Raw genomic sequence first — 15557 nt, 5'->3', positions numbered from 1 at the left:
AAAGAGGAGGAGGAGGTGAAAGGGGAAGTCCTCTCAGTCGCAGTAGCGTTAAATCTCCACACCCTTTTACTCGGAAACAACAGGGCTCAGCTGCGTGCCAACTTGTACAAGTTAGGTAAGTTTCCCTCTGCAATATTCTGTTTAAATATAATTAGACATTTTACATACAACACAAATGTTTTAGACATTCATTTAAAAAAAAAAAAATGCTGATTCATGACTTGTTTGTGCTAATGTATATATATATAAGTTGCTGCTGTCATGGTTAGTACCAACACTGTCCTGCTCTACCACCTCACACATTGTCTCCACATGCCTGGGTTTGGTGTGCTTTACAGCAAACTGCAGCAGGGTGTGTCCCCTCATGGAAGTCGACTAAAGAGTTGGCACACTGTAGCTTAATTATTCCTGACCGGGGGAGTAATGAAGACACGCAAGGGAGCCTTTTAATGTGTCTTTATTTATGATGTGCTGGCAGAAGAATGTGATTGTATTAGCGGAGCAAACAAAGGTGGCCTCACTGATTCACAATCACATGATGTGTCATTTGTTGCAGTCCAAATGGCGATGATTTCAGAGTTCCTGGGACAACTGACCCTCACTACTGGGGTAAAATCAAACATTTACACTCCTGCACCGTTAACTTTACATTGACAGTCATGTTTTGTTTCGCCCTACAGGCCGACGAGCCCAAATGCCCAACTGTTTTACCTGCTGTGGACTTTGACCCCGACAAGGATGCTGCAAGGATAGAGACAGCCATTAAAACTAAAGGCAAGATACTTTGCACTTTTCTATCAAATACATCTGGCTTAGGCTACTCTGCAATACAATGGAGGTTGGTATTTGTGAGTCAGCATCCTGGCTTCGAGGGGGAAAAAAAAACTTTTGGGAAGTGGTCCAGGTTTGTCTCAGTGCTGCCAGTGAGTTGGACAAAAACACTGACTGGAAGCTCCTGGTAACAGCAAACAGCCCTCCATTTTGTTACAATCACACTCATTTGTTCCTCTGAAAGTTCTGATGGCGCTGCATTTTCATCAAAGGAGAGAAAGACTTGGAGGGTGCAGCAGGATTCTCATTTAGAAGGGGGGGGGGGGGAAGCTGCTTTGTCAGTCACTTTAAAGATTTCCAATTATACCTTCACAGCACATGATTGTGAGGAGGGAAAAACTACTATGAGGAACAATTGAGCTTTTACTATTGTGTAAAGTGTTTTTCTTTATCATATCTAATGATTCAAGCCCCACTTTTAATGTCAGAACTAGAGCTGTCAAATGTATACATTTTTTTAAACTCATGTGATTAAACACAAAAAAGGATTATAAAAACAGATTATTTTGTCCACACATGTTATTTTACCTTAACTGTGGATGGTTACCTAAAAGGTGTGTTATTATACGGTCAGTGATCCGGTCAATGAATACAGTACAGGCCAAATGTTTGGACACACCTTCTCATTCAATGCGTTTTCTTTATTTTCATGACTATTTACATTGTAGATTGTCACATCAAAACTATGAATGAACACATTTGGAGTTAAGTTAAAGTACCAATGATTGTCACACACACACACACTAGGTGTGGTGAAATTTGTCCTCTGCATTTGACCCATCCCCTTGTTCACCCCCTGGGAGGTGAGGGGGAGCAGTGGGCAGCAGCAGTGACCACGCCCGGGAATCATTTTTGGTGATTTAACCCCCAATTCCAACCCTTGATGTTGAGTGCCAAGCAGGGAGGTAATGAGTCCCATTTTTATAGTCTTTGGTATGACTCTGCCGGGGTTTGAACTCACAACCTACCGATCTCAGGGCCGACACTCTAACCACTAGACCATTGAGTACGTATTCATGTACCTATGAGTTATGTACCGTATTTTTCAGACTATAAGTCGCAGTTTTTTTCATAGTTTGGCCGGGGGTGCGACTTATACTCAGGAGCGACTTATGTGTGAAATGATTAACACATTAGCGTAAAATATCAAATAATATTATTTATCTCATTCACGTAAGAGACTAGACGTATAAGATTTCATGGGATTTAGCGATTAGGAGTGACAGATTGTTTGGTAAACGTATAGCATGTTCTATATGTTATAGTTATTTGAATGACTCTTACCATAATATGTTACGTTAACATACCAGGCACCTTCTCAGTTGGTTATTTATGCCTCATATAACATACACTTATTCAGCCTGTTGTTCACTATTCTTCATTTATTTGAAATTGCCTTTCAAATGTCTATTCTTGGTGTTGGTTTTTATCAAATACATTTCCCCCAAAAATGCGACTTATACTCCAGTGCGACTTATGTTTTTTTCCTTCTTTATTGTGCCTTTTCGGCCTGTGCGACTTATACTCCGAAAAATACGGTACTTAACAAAAAAAGGTGAAATAACCGAAAACATGTTTTATATTCTAGTTTCTTCAAAATAGCAACCTTTTGCTCTGATTACGTTTTCGCATTCTCTCGGTGAGCTTCAAGAGGTAGTCACCTCAAATGGTTTTCACTTCACAGGTGTGCTTGAAGCTCATGGAGAGAATGCCAAGAGTGTGCAAAGCAGTAATCAGAGCAAAGGGTGGCTATTTTGAAGAAACTAGAATATAAAACATGTTTTCGGTTATTTCACCTTTTTTTGTTAAGTACATAACTCCACGTGTGTTCATTCACTCATAGTTTTGATGTGACAATCTACAATGTAAATAGTCATGAAAATAAAGAAAACACCTTGAATGAGGAGAAGGTGTGTCCAAACTGTACGTAAGTGCAAAGATAAGCGAAGAGACCTACGATTGGCAAATTTCACTTCAAAAATAAATCCAGACTGTACTTTAGACAAAACCGTTTGAAAGTTTTGAGCAAACAAATGTTGGGCACATTTTTAAAATGTTCCTGTATGACATTCTGACAGTAAATTTGCTTTTGTGTCAAAATATTGGTCTCTTTTTTAAGTTAAATTAAATTATGCAAGTGTTTAATTTACTGCGATTAATCAAAAATGTGATTTAAAAATGTTAAATGTTTGACAGCACTAGTTAGAACACATCCAGAGCATGTCCAGATGATTATTGCAATAACTAATTGTTCATATAAGCACTCTTAGTATGACACAGTGCAAACTACAGCCACCATATTAGACATATCAAAATAAAACCATCCTCTCAGCATGATCTTTTTAGGTGTGCCTAATAAAGTGTCTTTGACTTAAAGGTGTGGACGAGCAGACCATCATCGACGTTCTGACAAAGCGGACCTACTCTCAGAGGAGGGAGATAGCGTTTGCTTATGAGAAGAGAGCAAAGAAGGTAAATCTCCCTTTTTTTTTTAGCCATTTTAATTTGGAACTCGGAGCAGATGTTTAAAGTGTGGCCCTCGACACGTTGTAAAAATAATAAAGATGTACACAATGAAACTGCAAAATAGAAAACATTGAGCCAAAAGGCACACATTTCGAAAAAAATCTTAAATGTTGACATCATGTTTGGTACTTTTACCAAAAGTCTGTAGGCTTTACCAGGTATCTATTCACGTAAACTAGAACGGTGCCATATTTCAATACTTTCTGTTGCACGTGACGTCACGTGTGGCTAAACTAAACACAGGCTGGAGCACTTGGCCTGGAAACAAGCAGTCAAACACTCAGAGTGGACTCAGCCGTGTTAGTTTTTGCTATTGTTACAATTTTCAATGTCAACAAAGTAAAAAGACGCTCAAACCTAAAGAAAGGCTCCCGTCTTCAAAATGCGCTAAATTGATGCTAAATTACGTTGGATTTACCATAGAAATGCTACCGATTAGCATCAGCGATGTTACATGGCAATTTTAACACCTCCAAATTTTGGTAAAAAAACTAAGATGCACGTTACAATCAAACAGCTGGTTTGTAATAAATACAATACTTACAGTATGAACACTTTGTAGGCCTCAACCAAAGAAAAGACCGTCACATGCAACTTAATGGCAAAGACTATTTTCTAGCTAGGCAACACGTCGTAGTCTATACACTGCTGCCATCTATCGTCTTGGAATTGCAACTGCATGCAAAGTCTACTGTAAATGAGACACAGAAGAGTAAGAAAACAAGATAACTGGACAGCACATCTCAATGTTATCAGAATCAGAAATACTTTATTAATACTCGAAGGGAAATTAAAATTTTTAGCACAATCCCATTCAAGATCAGACAAACATTACAGACAACATTATATACTGGGAATTGGTACCGTATTCATTGAAATGTGAAAGGTACCCAGCCCTCGTTGATACTAATAACACGACATTGTGTCTTGAAATGAATATAACTTGTTTTAGCCTCAAACACATTCTTTGATTTGTCATTGTGAAAACGGTTTGGACAGCCCTGACTTTCAGGACGTGAAAAGACAATTCACTTCAACTTTATCTTGTAGGACATGATCTCAGCCCTGAAGGGAGCACTTTCTGGCTCTGTGGAGTCTGTCATCCTGGGCCTGATGAAGAGCACATCCCAGTTCGACGCCTCAGAGATCAGAGGATCCATCAAGGTAGACTCTTGTGCAGCAAGCCATAGGACGACCCTGCCCTCTGGTGGACAAATGATAGACTGCACCCCTTTTGGTTTTCCGCCCTAAAATGTTGACGTCTCTTTTAGGGGCTGGGGACTGATGAAGAAACGCTGATAGAGATTCTGTGCTCACGCAGCAACTCTGAGCTGCAGGATATCAAGCAGGTCTACAAGGAGTGTGAGTGTTAACACCATCATTACATCAACGAGGAGCTTCCTCCGCCTGGTCTGAGTACACGTACCTCTACTGATACTACGTGTTGTAGTAGATGTCACTTCTACAGCAGGGCACCTGTAAAGCTGAACTTCTGAAAAGCAAAGTAATGGATTACATTTAGTCCAGTTAGTAGGGGTGCCAAAAAATTTTTTTTTTCGAATTAATCGCAATTCTTATAATATAACAATTATTAATCGATTGAAAAAAAAATCTAATTGATTTAAAAATATATATATATTTATTTATTTGTAATGTGTCCTGTCCAGACACTCAGGCAAATCCTATTTAGGGCTGCAACTAACGATTAATTTGATAATCGATTAATCTGTCGATTATTACTTCGATTAATTGATTAATAATCGGATAAAAGAGACAAACTACATTTCTATCCTATCCAGTATTTTATTGAAAAAAAACAGCATACTGGCACCATACTTATTTTGATTATTGTTTCTCAGCTGTTTGTAAATTTTGCAGTTTATAAATAAAGGTTTATTTAAAAAAATAAAAAAAAAACTCTGCGCATGCGCATAGCATAGATCCAACGAATCGATGACTAAATTAATCGGCAACTATTTTAATAATCGATTTTAATCGATTTAATCGATTAGTTGTTGCAGCCCTAATCCTATTGTTGATGTAATCAGGGGTGTCAAACCTGTATTCATTGAGGGCCACAGCGCAGTAATGGCTGCCTACAGAGGGCCATTAACTATTCATTTAAATTAGGCATGCAGTTAATAACCTGTGTTTAATCTTGATTCATCCAAATTCAAGTGTGATGCATCAGATTAAAAAAAAAACTATATCACTTGACAGCACTTATGTAAATGCATAATCACCTCTAATTATTGCACGATTGCCTATGCATCTGATTATTAGACTTTTTTTATGCACAGATTTGTGTATAACTTGCTTTAAAATCATAAGTAAAGGCGACAAGCAGATATTTAACTATTTATTTAAAAAAAAAACAATTGGTAATTATATAGATAATAATACGATATTTGACATGATCAGATAGTATTAAAGTTCTGTCAAAATTGAAAGAACGAGTGTGTTTATTAAAAAAAAAAAACAATTGACACATTTTTCCAGGCTTCCGCGGGCCACATAAGATGATGTACCAGGCCAAGTCTGGCCCCCGGGCCTTGAGTTTGACACCTGTGATGTAGATGATCATATCTGCTGTACACATTTATTTAGATAAGAGAAGTGTTGGACACTTTTCCTGTTGCCTCATTTGTATTTGACTTTATTAAATGTTTGGGTAGAATTTTATTACACAAAACCAGTTTTCTTTTAAGTAACATGTACATTTATCAGAGTTTATCTATTTTATGGATGTAGTTAATAGAGATGTCCGATAGTATCGGACTGCCGATATCGGCCGATAAGTGCTATAAAATGTAATATCGGAAATTATCGGTATCGGTTTCAAAAAGTAAAATTTATGACTTTTTAAAACGCCGCTGTACGGAGTGGTACACGGACACAGTTGCGTCTCCCAGTCATACTTGCCAACCCTCCCGGGAGACTCCCGAATTTCAGTGCCCCTCCCGAAAATCTCCCGGGGCAACCATACTCCCGAATTTCTCCCGATTTAAAGACACTGCCTTTGCGTGCCGGCCCATTCACATAATATCTACGGATTTTTACACACACAAGTGAATGCAAAGCATACTTGGTCAACAGCCATACAGGTCAAAATAATGCACTAGATATGGCAGTGCCATGTTGGCATTTTTTTCCATAACTTGAGTTGATTTATTTTGGAAAACCTTGTTACATTGTTTAATGCATCCAGCGGGGCATCACAACAAAATTAGGCATAATAATGTGTTAATTCCACCACTGTATATATCGGTATCGCTTGATATCGGAATCGGTAATTAAGAGTTGGACAATATCGGATATCGGCAAAAAAGCCATTATCGGACATCTCTAGTAGTTAATCATAATACTGGCACCCAATGTCATTAGGAAAGTGTTGATTTTGAATCGAATCGTTACTCCCAGGAATTAAGTCTAATCATTTGGTGCCCTAAGAGTCACAGTCCTACCAGTTAGTGTCCTTTGTTAGATTAGAGTTAGAAGCCATTGTTGTTGTTGTTGTTAACTTCTCGGTGTCTAAAAGTGATCTATTGATTCCCCTCAGTGTTCAAGAAGGACCTGGACAAAGACGTAGCAGGCGACACGTCTGGGAACTTTGCAAAGCTGCTGCTGGCACTGGTGCAGGTGTGCTGTGTCAACACTGTGAAATCTGGATAATATTGTAATATTTATCAATATTTGAGTCCTGGTAAATCTCTACTGTGTGCAGACCAAGCGGGAGGAGCCGTCCACCGTGATAGACAACGAGAAGATAGATCAAGACGCCAAAGTAAGTCTGGCCGCATTTTCTGACAGCACATTGAAAAGTTGTTTTTATTTAAAACTCCTTGCTTGGTATTCACCTACCCAGTGACTTAAAACCATCCTAATAAAGTCAATGTTAGTCCTTAAAGGAGTGCTGCACTTTTTTTGGAATTTTGCCTTTCATTCACAATTACTGGTAAAGAGAAACAAGAACACACATCTTTTTTTGTCTTGTTTGGATTTTAAAGATGGTGAAAAACACTACAAGTATATATATCATGCAGTAACAGACATGGTCATAACAATATGTAATATGTACAATATACATACTGCAAGTATATATATAATGTAGTAACAGACACCTTCATAACAATATGTAATATGTACAATATACACACTGCAAGTATATATATAATGTAGTAACAGACACCTTCATAACAATATGTAATATGCACAATATACACACTGCAAGTATATATATAATGTAGTAACAGTTCATAACAATATGTAATATGTACAATATACACACTGCAAGTATATATATAATGTAGTAACAGACACCTTCATAACAATATGTAATATGTACAATATACACACTGCAAGTATATATATAATGTAGTAACAGACACCTTCATAACAATATGTACAATATACACACTGCAAGTATATATATAATGTAGTAACAGACACCTTCATAACAATATGTAATATGTACAATATACACACTGCAAGTATATATATAATGTAGTAACAGTTCATAACAATATGTAATATGTACAATACACACACTGCAAGTATATATATAATGTAGTAACAGACACCTTCATAACAATATGTAATATGTTCAATATTTACCATAGTTTGGTCATTTTAATCATTATCAGAACTAATTCTTCGGCCCATTTATTTCCGTTTCCATAGCAGCATACGTCCGACAATGTGTGTTCCTACTTCCGGATACAAAACGCTTGTGTGTGCTCTAATCATGGCGGTCTTGGTAACAAACTACGCAAATGATTACTTTTGGACAAATGAGGATTCACAACCTTATATTATTGAATTCCTGGAGGATGAACTGCTGCTTCTAGAAGCGAGCATGAAGGAAGAGTGAGACGTTGGAGCAGACGGAAGCCGGGAGAGGGGGATGACAGTGAATCAAAGCTAGCAAATGTGGAATTTGGAAACAAGGTATTTCAATATAAATGGATTGCTTACCTATAATTATCTGGAAAAACGTCCCCGGTCCATGGAGTGAGGCACTTTAATATTGATCATGTCATGCGTGTTATTACAACTACAGTACATACACTATCTGGCTAGCTGTGTACAAACAAAACATGAAGATAAGATAGCTTATCTCTTGCCGTAGTTAGCTTCTACAGCTAATACTGTAGCACTCCGATGTGTTAGTACGCTAAAAAGAGTTCCTCAGTGTTCGCTCTTACAATAACAATGTTGCTACAGCTTGATTATTATGCAGATTACGGAACGTAAATGAAGTGTTGTTGACTGTTTTTGAATGCATTTTTAAAGTGATTTAAAGGTAGAAATGATTGCTAACATTGCAAGCCAGCTAGAAAGAAACCATTTGTATACGTTACAAAGCGGGAAAAAACCAAAAACGTTTGTCTTCTTGTCTCTCATAATGATTGTGAACGACAGGCAAATTCCCCAAAAAAAGCAGTTCCCCCTTGAATGACTAAGCAAGAAGACACAATGTTGTAATCAATGTCTAAATGATACCACTTAGAAACTGTACGACGCCGGCGTGAAGGTGAAAGGAACCGATGTGGCCACTTGGATCTCCATCATGACGGAGAGGAGCGTCCCACACCTGCAAAGAGGTTCTGCACACGTTTAACACTTTGAATGTTTAGTAGTAGTAATAATAATATAAATGAATGAGGTGCTTGTTGCTTTCTTAGTGTTTCAGCGCTACAAGAGCTACAGCCCCTACGACATGCAGGAGAGCATCAGGAAGGAAGTTAAAGGAGATTTACAGATGTCATTCCTGGTTCTAGGTTTGTATCTTTAATAAGCTCTGCATTATCACTAGGATGCTTATTTATTCTACTCTCCTCCTTTTTTTTAGTGCAAAGCTTTGAAAACAAACAGTTGTACTTTGCCAACAGACTGCACGATGCCATGAAGGTAACATACACATGTACATCATACACATATACACTACCGTTCAAAAGTTTGGGGTCACATTGAAATGTCCTTATTTTTGAAGGAAAAGCACTGTACTTTTCAATGAAGATAACTTTAAACTAGTCTTAACTTTAAAGAAATACACTCTATACATTGCTAATGTGGTAAATGACTATTCTAGCTGCAAATGTCTGGTTTTTGGTGCAATATCTACATAGGTGTATAGAGGCCCATTTCCAGCAACTATCACTCCAGTGTTCTAATGGTACAATGTGTTTGCTCATTGGCTCACAAGGCTAATTGATGATTAGAAAACCCTTGTGCAATCATGTTCACACATCTGAAAACAGCTTAGCTCGTTACAGAAGCTACAAAACTGACCTTCCTTTGAGCAGATTGAGTTTCTGGAGCATCACATTTGTGGGGTCAATTGAACGCTCAAAATGGCCAGAAAAAGAGAACTTTCATCTGAAACTCGACAGTCTATTCTTGTTCTTAGAAATGAAGGCTATTCCACAAAATTGTTTGGGTGACCCCAAACTTTTGAACAGTAGTGTACATTATCTTGGCATTCTCTTGATGAACTTCAAGCACACCTGTGAAGTGAAAACCACTTCAGGTGACTACCTCTTATAGCTCATGGAGAGAATGCCACGAGTGTGCAAAGCAGTAATCAGAGCAAAGGGTGGCTATTTTGAAGAAACCAAAATACAAAACATGTTTTCAGTTATTTCACATTTTTTTGTTAAGTACATAACTCCACATGTGTTCATTCATAGTTTTGATGTGACAATCTACAATGTAAATAGTCATGAAAATAAAGATTGAATGAGAAGGTGTGTCCAAACTTTTGGCCTGTACTGTATGTGTTATATACAGTATTTTTGTGATATATAAGGAGACAAAAGATCGTTTCATGTTTTCATTTAATTTGTTTCATTGATAGTTTTTTATTTAAATATTGCATGTATTGTTTGTATAACATGGAATGAATGTTTGCATTATTACCCCTTGCTCTTATACAAACCCCGTTTCCATATGAGTTGGGAAATTGTGTTAGATGTAAATATAAACGGAATACAATGATTTGCAAATCATTTTCAACCCATATTCAGTTGAATATGCTACAAAGACAAGATATTTGATGTTCAAACTGATAAACATTTTTTTTTTTTTGCAAATAATCATTAACTTTAGAATTTGATGCCAGCAACATGTGACAAAGAAGTTGGGAAAGGTGGCAAAAAAGACTGATAAAGTTGAGGAATGCTCATCAAACACTTATTTGGAACATCCCACAGGTGAACAGGCAAGTTGGGAACAGGTGGGTGCCATGATTGGGTATAAAAGTAGATTCCATGAAATGCTCAGTCATTCACGAACAAGGATGGGGCGAGGGTCACCACTTTGTCAACAAATGCCTGAGCAAATTGTTGAACAGTTTAAGAAAAACCTTTCTCAACCAGCTATTGCAAGGAATTTAGGGATTTCACCATCTACGCTCCGTAATATCATCAAAGGGTTCTGAGAATCTGGAGAAATCACTGCACGTAAGCAGCTTTCAATCCCTCACGCTGTACTGCATCAACAAGCGACATCAGTGTGTAAAGGATATCACCACATGGGCTCAGGAACAATTCAGAAACCCACTGTCAGTAACTACAGTTGGTCGCTACATCTGTAAGTGCAAGTTAAAACTCTCCTATGCAAGGCGAAAACCGTTTATCAACAACACCCAGAAATGCCGTCGGCTTCGCCGGGCCTGAGCTCGTCTAAGATGGACTGATGCAAAGTGGAAAAGTGTTCTGTGGTCTGACGAGTCCACATTTCAAATTGTTTTTGGAAACTGTGGACGTCGTGTCCTCCGGACCAAAGAGGAAAAGAACCATCCGGATTGTTATAGGCGAAAAGTGTAAAAGGCAGCATGTGTGATGGTATGGGGGTGTATTAGTGCCCAAGACATGGGTAACTTACACATCTGTGAGGGCGCCATCAATACTGAAAGGTACATACAGGTTTTGGAGTAACACATGTTGCCATCCAAGCAACGTTACCATGGACGCCCCTGCTTATTTCAGCAAGACAATGCCAAGCCACGTGTTACATCAACGTGGCTTCATAGTAAAAGAGTGCGGGTACTAGACTGGCCTGCCTGCAGTCCATACCATCACAGATGCTGGCTTTTCAACTTTGCGCCTATAACAATCCGGATGGTTCTTTTCCCCGTTGGTCCGGATGACACGATGTCGAATATTTCCAAAAACGATTTGAAATGTGGACTCGTCAGACCACAGAACACTTTTCCACTTTGCATCAGTCCATCTTAGATGAGCTCAGGCCCGGCGAAGCCGACGGCGTTTCTGGGTGTTGTTGACAAACGGTTTTCGCCTTGCATAGGAGAGTTTTAACTTGCACTTACAGATGTAGCGACCAACTGTCGTTACTGACAGTGGGTTTCTGAAGTGTTCCTGAGCCCATGTGGTGATATCCTTTACACACTGATGTCGCTTGTTGATGCAGTACAGCCTGAGGGATTGAAAGCTGCTTACGTGCAGTGATTTCTCCAGATTCTCTGAACCCTTTGATGATATTACGGAGCGTTGATGGTGAAATCCCTAAATTCCTTGCAATAGCTGCTTGAGAAATGTTGTTCTTAAACTGTTCAACAATTTGCTCACGCATTTGTTGACAAAGTGGTGACCCTCGCCCCGTCCTTGTTTGGGAATGACTGAGCATTTCATGGAATCGACTTTTATACCCAATCATGGCACCCACCTGTTCCCAATTAGCCTGTTCACCTGTGGAATGTTCCAAATAAGTCTTTGATGAGCATTCCTCAACTTTCTCAGTCTTTTTTGCCACTTTTCCCAACTTCTTTGTCACGTGTTGCTGGCATCAAATTCTAAAGTTAATGCGCTTTGACACTATTTCCACATACACACACTGATGTGTCCAAAAGTCTTCAGAGGTTAAAGAAGTTTGGTAGTCCTACACTTGAGTAAAGTAGAGAGAGGTGTGTGTTGGAGTAAAGGCAGTGGAGTTATCTGACAGCAGTTGGAGTAAGAAGTGATGACATGTTGCTTTGCTCAGAGTAAAGGAGCCAAGGAGAAGGTGGTGACCAGAATCATTGTATCGCGCTGTGAGGTGGACCTGAAGAAGATCTGCTCAGAATACAAAGCCCACCATGGACAGTCTCTGCACAAGACCATCATGGTGAGGCGTCTACCTTTCACACGTTCAATTAACTCACTTCTTCAAGCAAGCGTCCGATATTGGTTGTTTTTAAAAAGCATCTTTGAGTTTGGATGAAAAGCTACTGTACAAAATAGTTTAAAGGCCTACTGAAATGATTTTTTTTTTATTTAAACGGGAATAGCAGATCCATTCAATGTGTCATACTTGATCATTTCGCGATATTGCCATATTTTTGCTGAAAGGATTTAGTAGAGAAAATCGACGATAAAGTTCGCAACTTTTGCTCGCTGATAAAAAAAAAAAGCCTTGCCTGTACCGGAAGTAGCGTGACGTCACAGGAGCTAGTATTCCTCACAATTCCCCATTGTTTACAATGGAGCGAGAGAGATTCGGAGCGACAAAGCGACGATTACCCCATTAATTTGAGCGAGGATGAAAGATTTGTAGATGAGGAACGTTACAGTGAAGGACTTGAGAGGCAGTGATGGACGTATCTTTTTTCGCTCTGACCGTAACTTAGGTACAAGCTGGCTCATTGGATTCCACACTCTCTCCTTCTTCTATTGTGGATCACGGATTTGTATTTTAAACCACCTCGGATACTATATCCTCTTGAAAATGAGAGTCGAGAACGTGAAATGGACATTCAGGGCCTTTTATCTCCACGACAATACATCGGCGAAATGCTTTAGGTACGAGCTAACGTGATAGCATCGTGCTTTAACTGCATATAGAAACAAAAAAAATAAACCCCTGACTGGAAGGATAGATAGAAAATCAACAATACTATTAAACCGTGGACATGTAAATACACGGTTAATGCTTTCCAGGCTGGCGAAGCTTAACAATGCTGTGCTAACGACGTCATTGAAGCTAACTTAGCAACCGGACCGCACAGAGCTATGCTAAAAACATTAGCTCTCCACCTACGCCAGCCAGCCCTCATCTGCTCATCAACACCCGTGCTCACCTGCGTTCCAGCGATCGGCAGAAGGATGAAGGACTTCACCCGATGCGTTTGGCGGCCCGGAGACGTAGGAAGTCAAGGTGAGGTCGGCGGCTAGCGCGTCTGCTCTCCAACAAAGTCCTCCTGGTTGTGTTGCTGTAGTCCGCTGCTAATACACCGATCCCACCTACAACTGTCTTCTTTGCAGCCTTCATTGTTCATTAAACAAATTGCAAAAGATGTCCAGAATACTGTGGAATTATGAAATGAAAACAGAGCTTTTTGTATAGGATTCTACGGGGTACCATAACTTCCGTTAAACTGACTACGTCACGCGCATACGTCATCATACCGCGACGTTTCAGCCGGATATTTCCCGGGAAATTTTAAATGTCACTTTATAAGTTAACCCGTCCGTATTGGCATGTGTTGCAATGTTAAGATTTCATCATTGATATATAAACTATCAGACTGCGTGGTCGCTAGTAGTGGCTTTCAGTAGGCCTTTAAAGCCATAGAAGCATCATTTCATGGTCTGTGCTCCCTCTGCAGGAACACACCAAAGGAGACTACCAGAAGGTTCTGCTCAGCCTCTGCGGACCAGACGAGTAAATCACCGGATTAGTGGTCAGCATCACTTTCCACTCATGAAGATAACTGGACCTAGAATATTCAAACATCTACCGTATATGAAGAATCTGTATATGTTTTACTGCAGCAATAAAGTGACACGCCTTAAAGATAGTCTATTTGTCCCTGTAGTTACCACTTGCGTCCAGTAGAGGGCAGTCTAATAGCATTTAAGAGGCGGGATGAGTTGTATTTGCGAAAGAAATGCATTTTTTTATTTTATTTTATCAACACATGACATATTTAATTAATGTCCAAGAAAATGTTCATTTATTAAGAAATTAAACCGTTAAAAAAAATAGTATATGTTTTTCGGTTGAGAATAAAATTGTTAAATCAATTATGTTTACATTCAACTTTCCATTTCCACTCCAAGTATATACTGAGGATGATTTAATCATTAGTGTGTTTTTCCCTGTTTGTTTGGCGCTAATATTTTAATTAAAAATGTTAATTTGACCTCGGGCGGCAGCCATCATTTGCATACGACTAAACAAGCGTGTGTATATAATCTGCTTCTTTCTGCTGTTTAGTTTGTGCTCTCTCAGGAAGGAACGAGCAGCACAATGTTGTCCATAAGGCATGGACAAAAAAAAAGAAGAAGCCCAAAAAGCAACAAGAGGAAGCAGAAGCTAATGAAAATAAGTCCTGAAGATCAAACAGTCGCTTCATAAAATTGTGTTTTTATCCATCATCGACAAAAGGAATTGGTTACATTTTTTACAAGACGTTGGATTTATGGTTATTTTGTAATAATGCTGATGACAACATTAGCCCCTTTTGTGAAGCTTTACGTTTATAGGCAATAGAAAAAATAAAATATAGCATAAAGTCAGCCAAAACACTATTTTGCTAACAGGAAGAGAGGATTTATGCAGCAATATGCGTGACAGATTAATCACTCCATCATAAAGATGCAAGTACCGCCATATTTTCTCCTTTTTTTTCTTCTTTTTATAGGGATGTACAACATGCTGAAAGTCGGCCCTTGGGGACCTGCAGCCTGCAGACCCGAGAGGAAGTCTCTCCTCCGTTGAAAACATGCAATTTACTGTCCTTCATCATTCACAAGAGCTTTAACCCCATCAATGTCAAACAGCTGCAGGATTACCATAAGAACCACACTTTAGGGACGTGTACCCTAAAAAAGGCTTAAACGTCAAGGATCGTAGTAATCAATTATTTTATGCTGCCTTCAAAAGAAGCAACATGTATATTTCATAGTTGGTAAGAATAAATAAATACAATATAAGTTCATACTGTACACCAGGGGTCACCAACACGGTGCCCACGGGCACCAGGTAGCCCGTAAGGACCAGATGAGTAGCCCGCTGGCCTGTTCTAAAAATAGCTCAAATAGCAGCACTTACCAGTGAGCTGCCTCTATTTTTTAAATTGTATTTATTTACTAGCAAGCTGGTCTCGCTTTGCCCGACATTTTTAATTCTAAGAGAGACAAAACTCAAATAGAATTTGAAAATCCAAAAAAATATTGTAAAGACTTGGTCTTCACTTGTTT

General features: G+C 38.9%; 2 protein-coding genes across 5 annotated transcripts in view; one reads left to right on the top strand and one right to left on the bottom strand.

Moving 5' to 3' along the window:
• Positions 1-6: 6 nt before the first annotated feature.
• Positions 7-15469, top strand: anxa2a (annexin A2a). Its single transcript, XM_062061294.1, has 14 exons — positions 7-115; positions 557-609; positions 681-768; positions 3203-3303; positions 4408-4521; positions 4629-4719; positions 6917-6996; positions 7082-7141; positions 8867-8960; positions 9042-9137; positions 9209-9267; positions 12358-12480; positions 13961-14035; positions 14999-15469. Exons 2-13 carry the CDS (start codon positions 562-564, stop codon positions 14018-14020), a joined length of 1014 nt encoding a protein of 337 aa, XP_061917278.1. The 5' UTR covers positions 7-115; positions 557-561; the 3' UTR covers positions 14021-14035; positions 14999-15469.
• Positions 4173-15557, bottom strand: part of foxb1a (forkhead box B1a) — a 303263-nt gene continuing 291878 nt past the window's right edge. For all 4 annotated transcript variants that reach the window (XR_009827541.1, XR_009827540.1, XR_009827542.1 and 1 more), the window contains one exon: positions 4173-4849. The gene's annotated coding sequence lies outside the window, so the exon portion shown is untranslated. The remainder of the gene's footprint in view (positions 4850-15557) is intronic.

Source organism: Entelurus aequoreus, linkage group LG10 (genome assembly GCF_033978785.1).
Source record: "Entelurus aequoreus isolate RoL-2023_Sb linkage group LG10, RoL_Eaeq_v1.1, whole genome shotgun sequence".
Lineage (NCBI taxonomy): Eukaryota > Metazoa > Chordata > Actinopteri > Syngnathiformes > Syngnathidae > Entelurus > Entelurus aequoreus.
The sequence above is the reverse complement of the archived record's forward strand: the minus strand, read 5'-3'. Positions and strand labels throughout refer to the sequence as shown.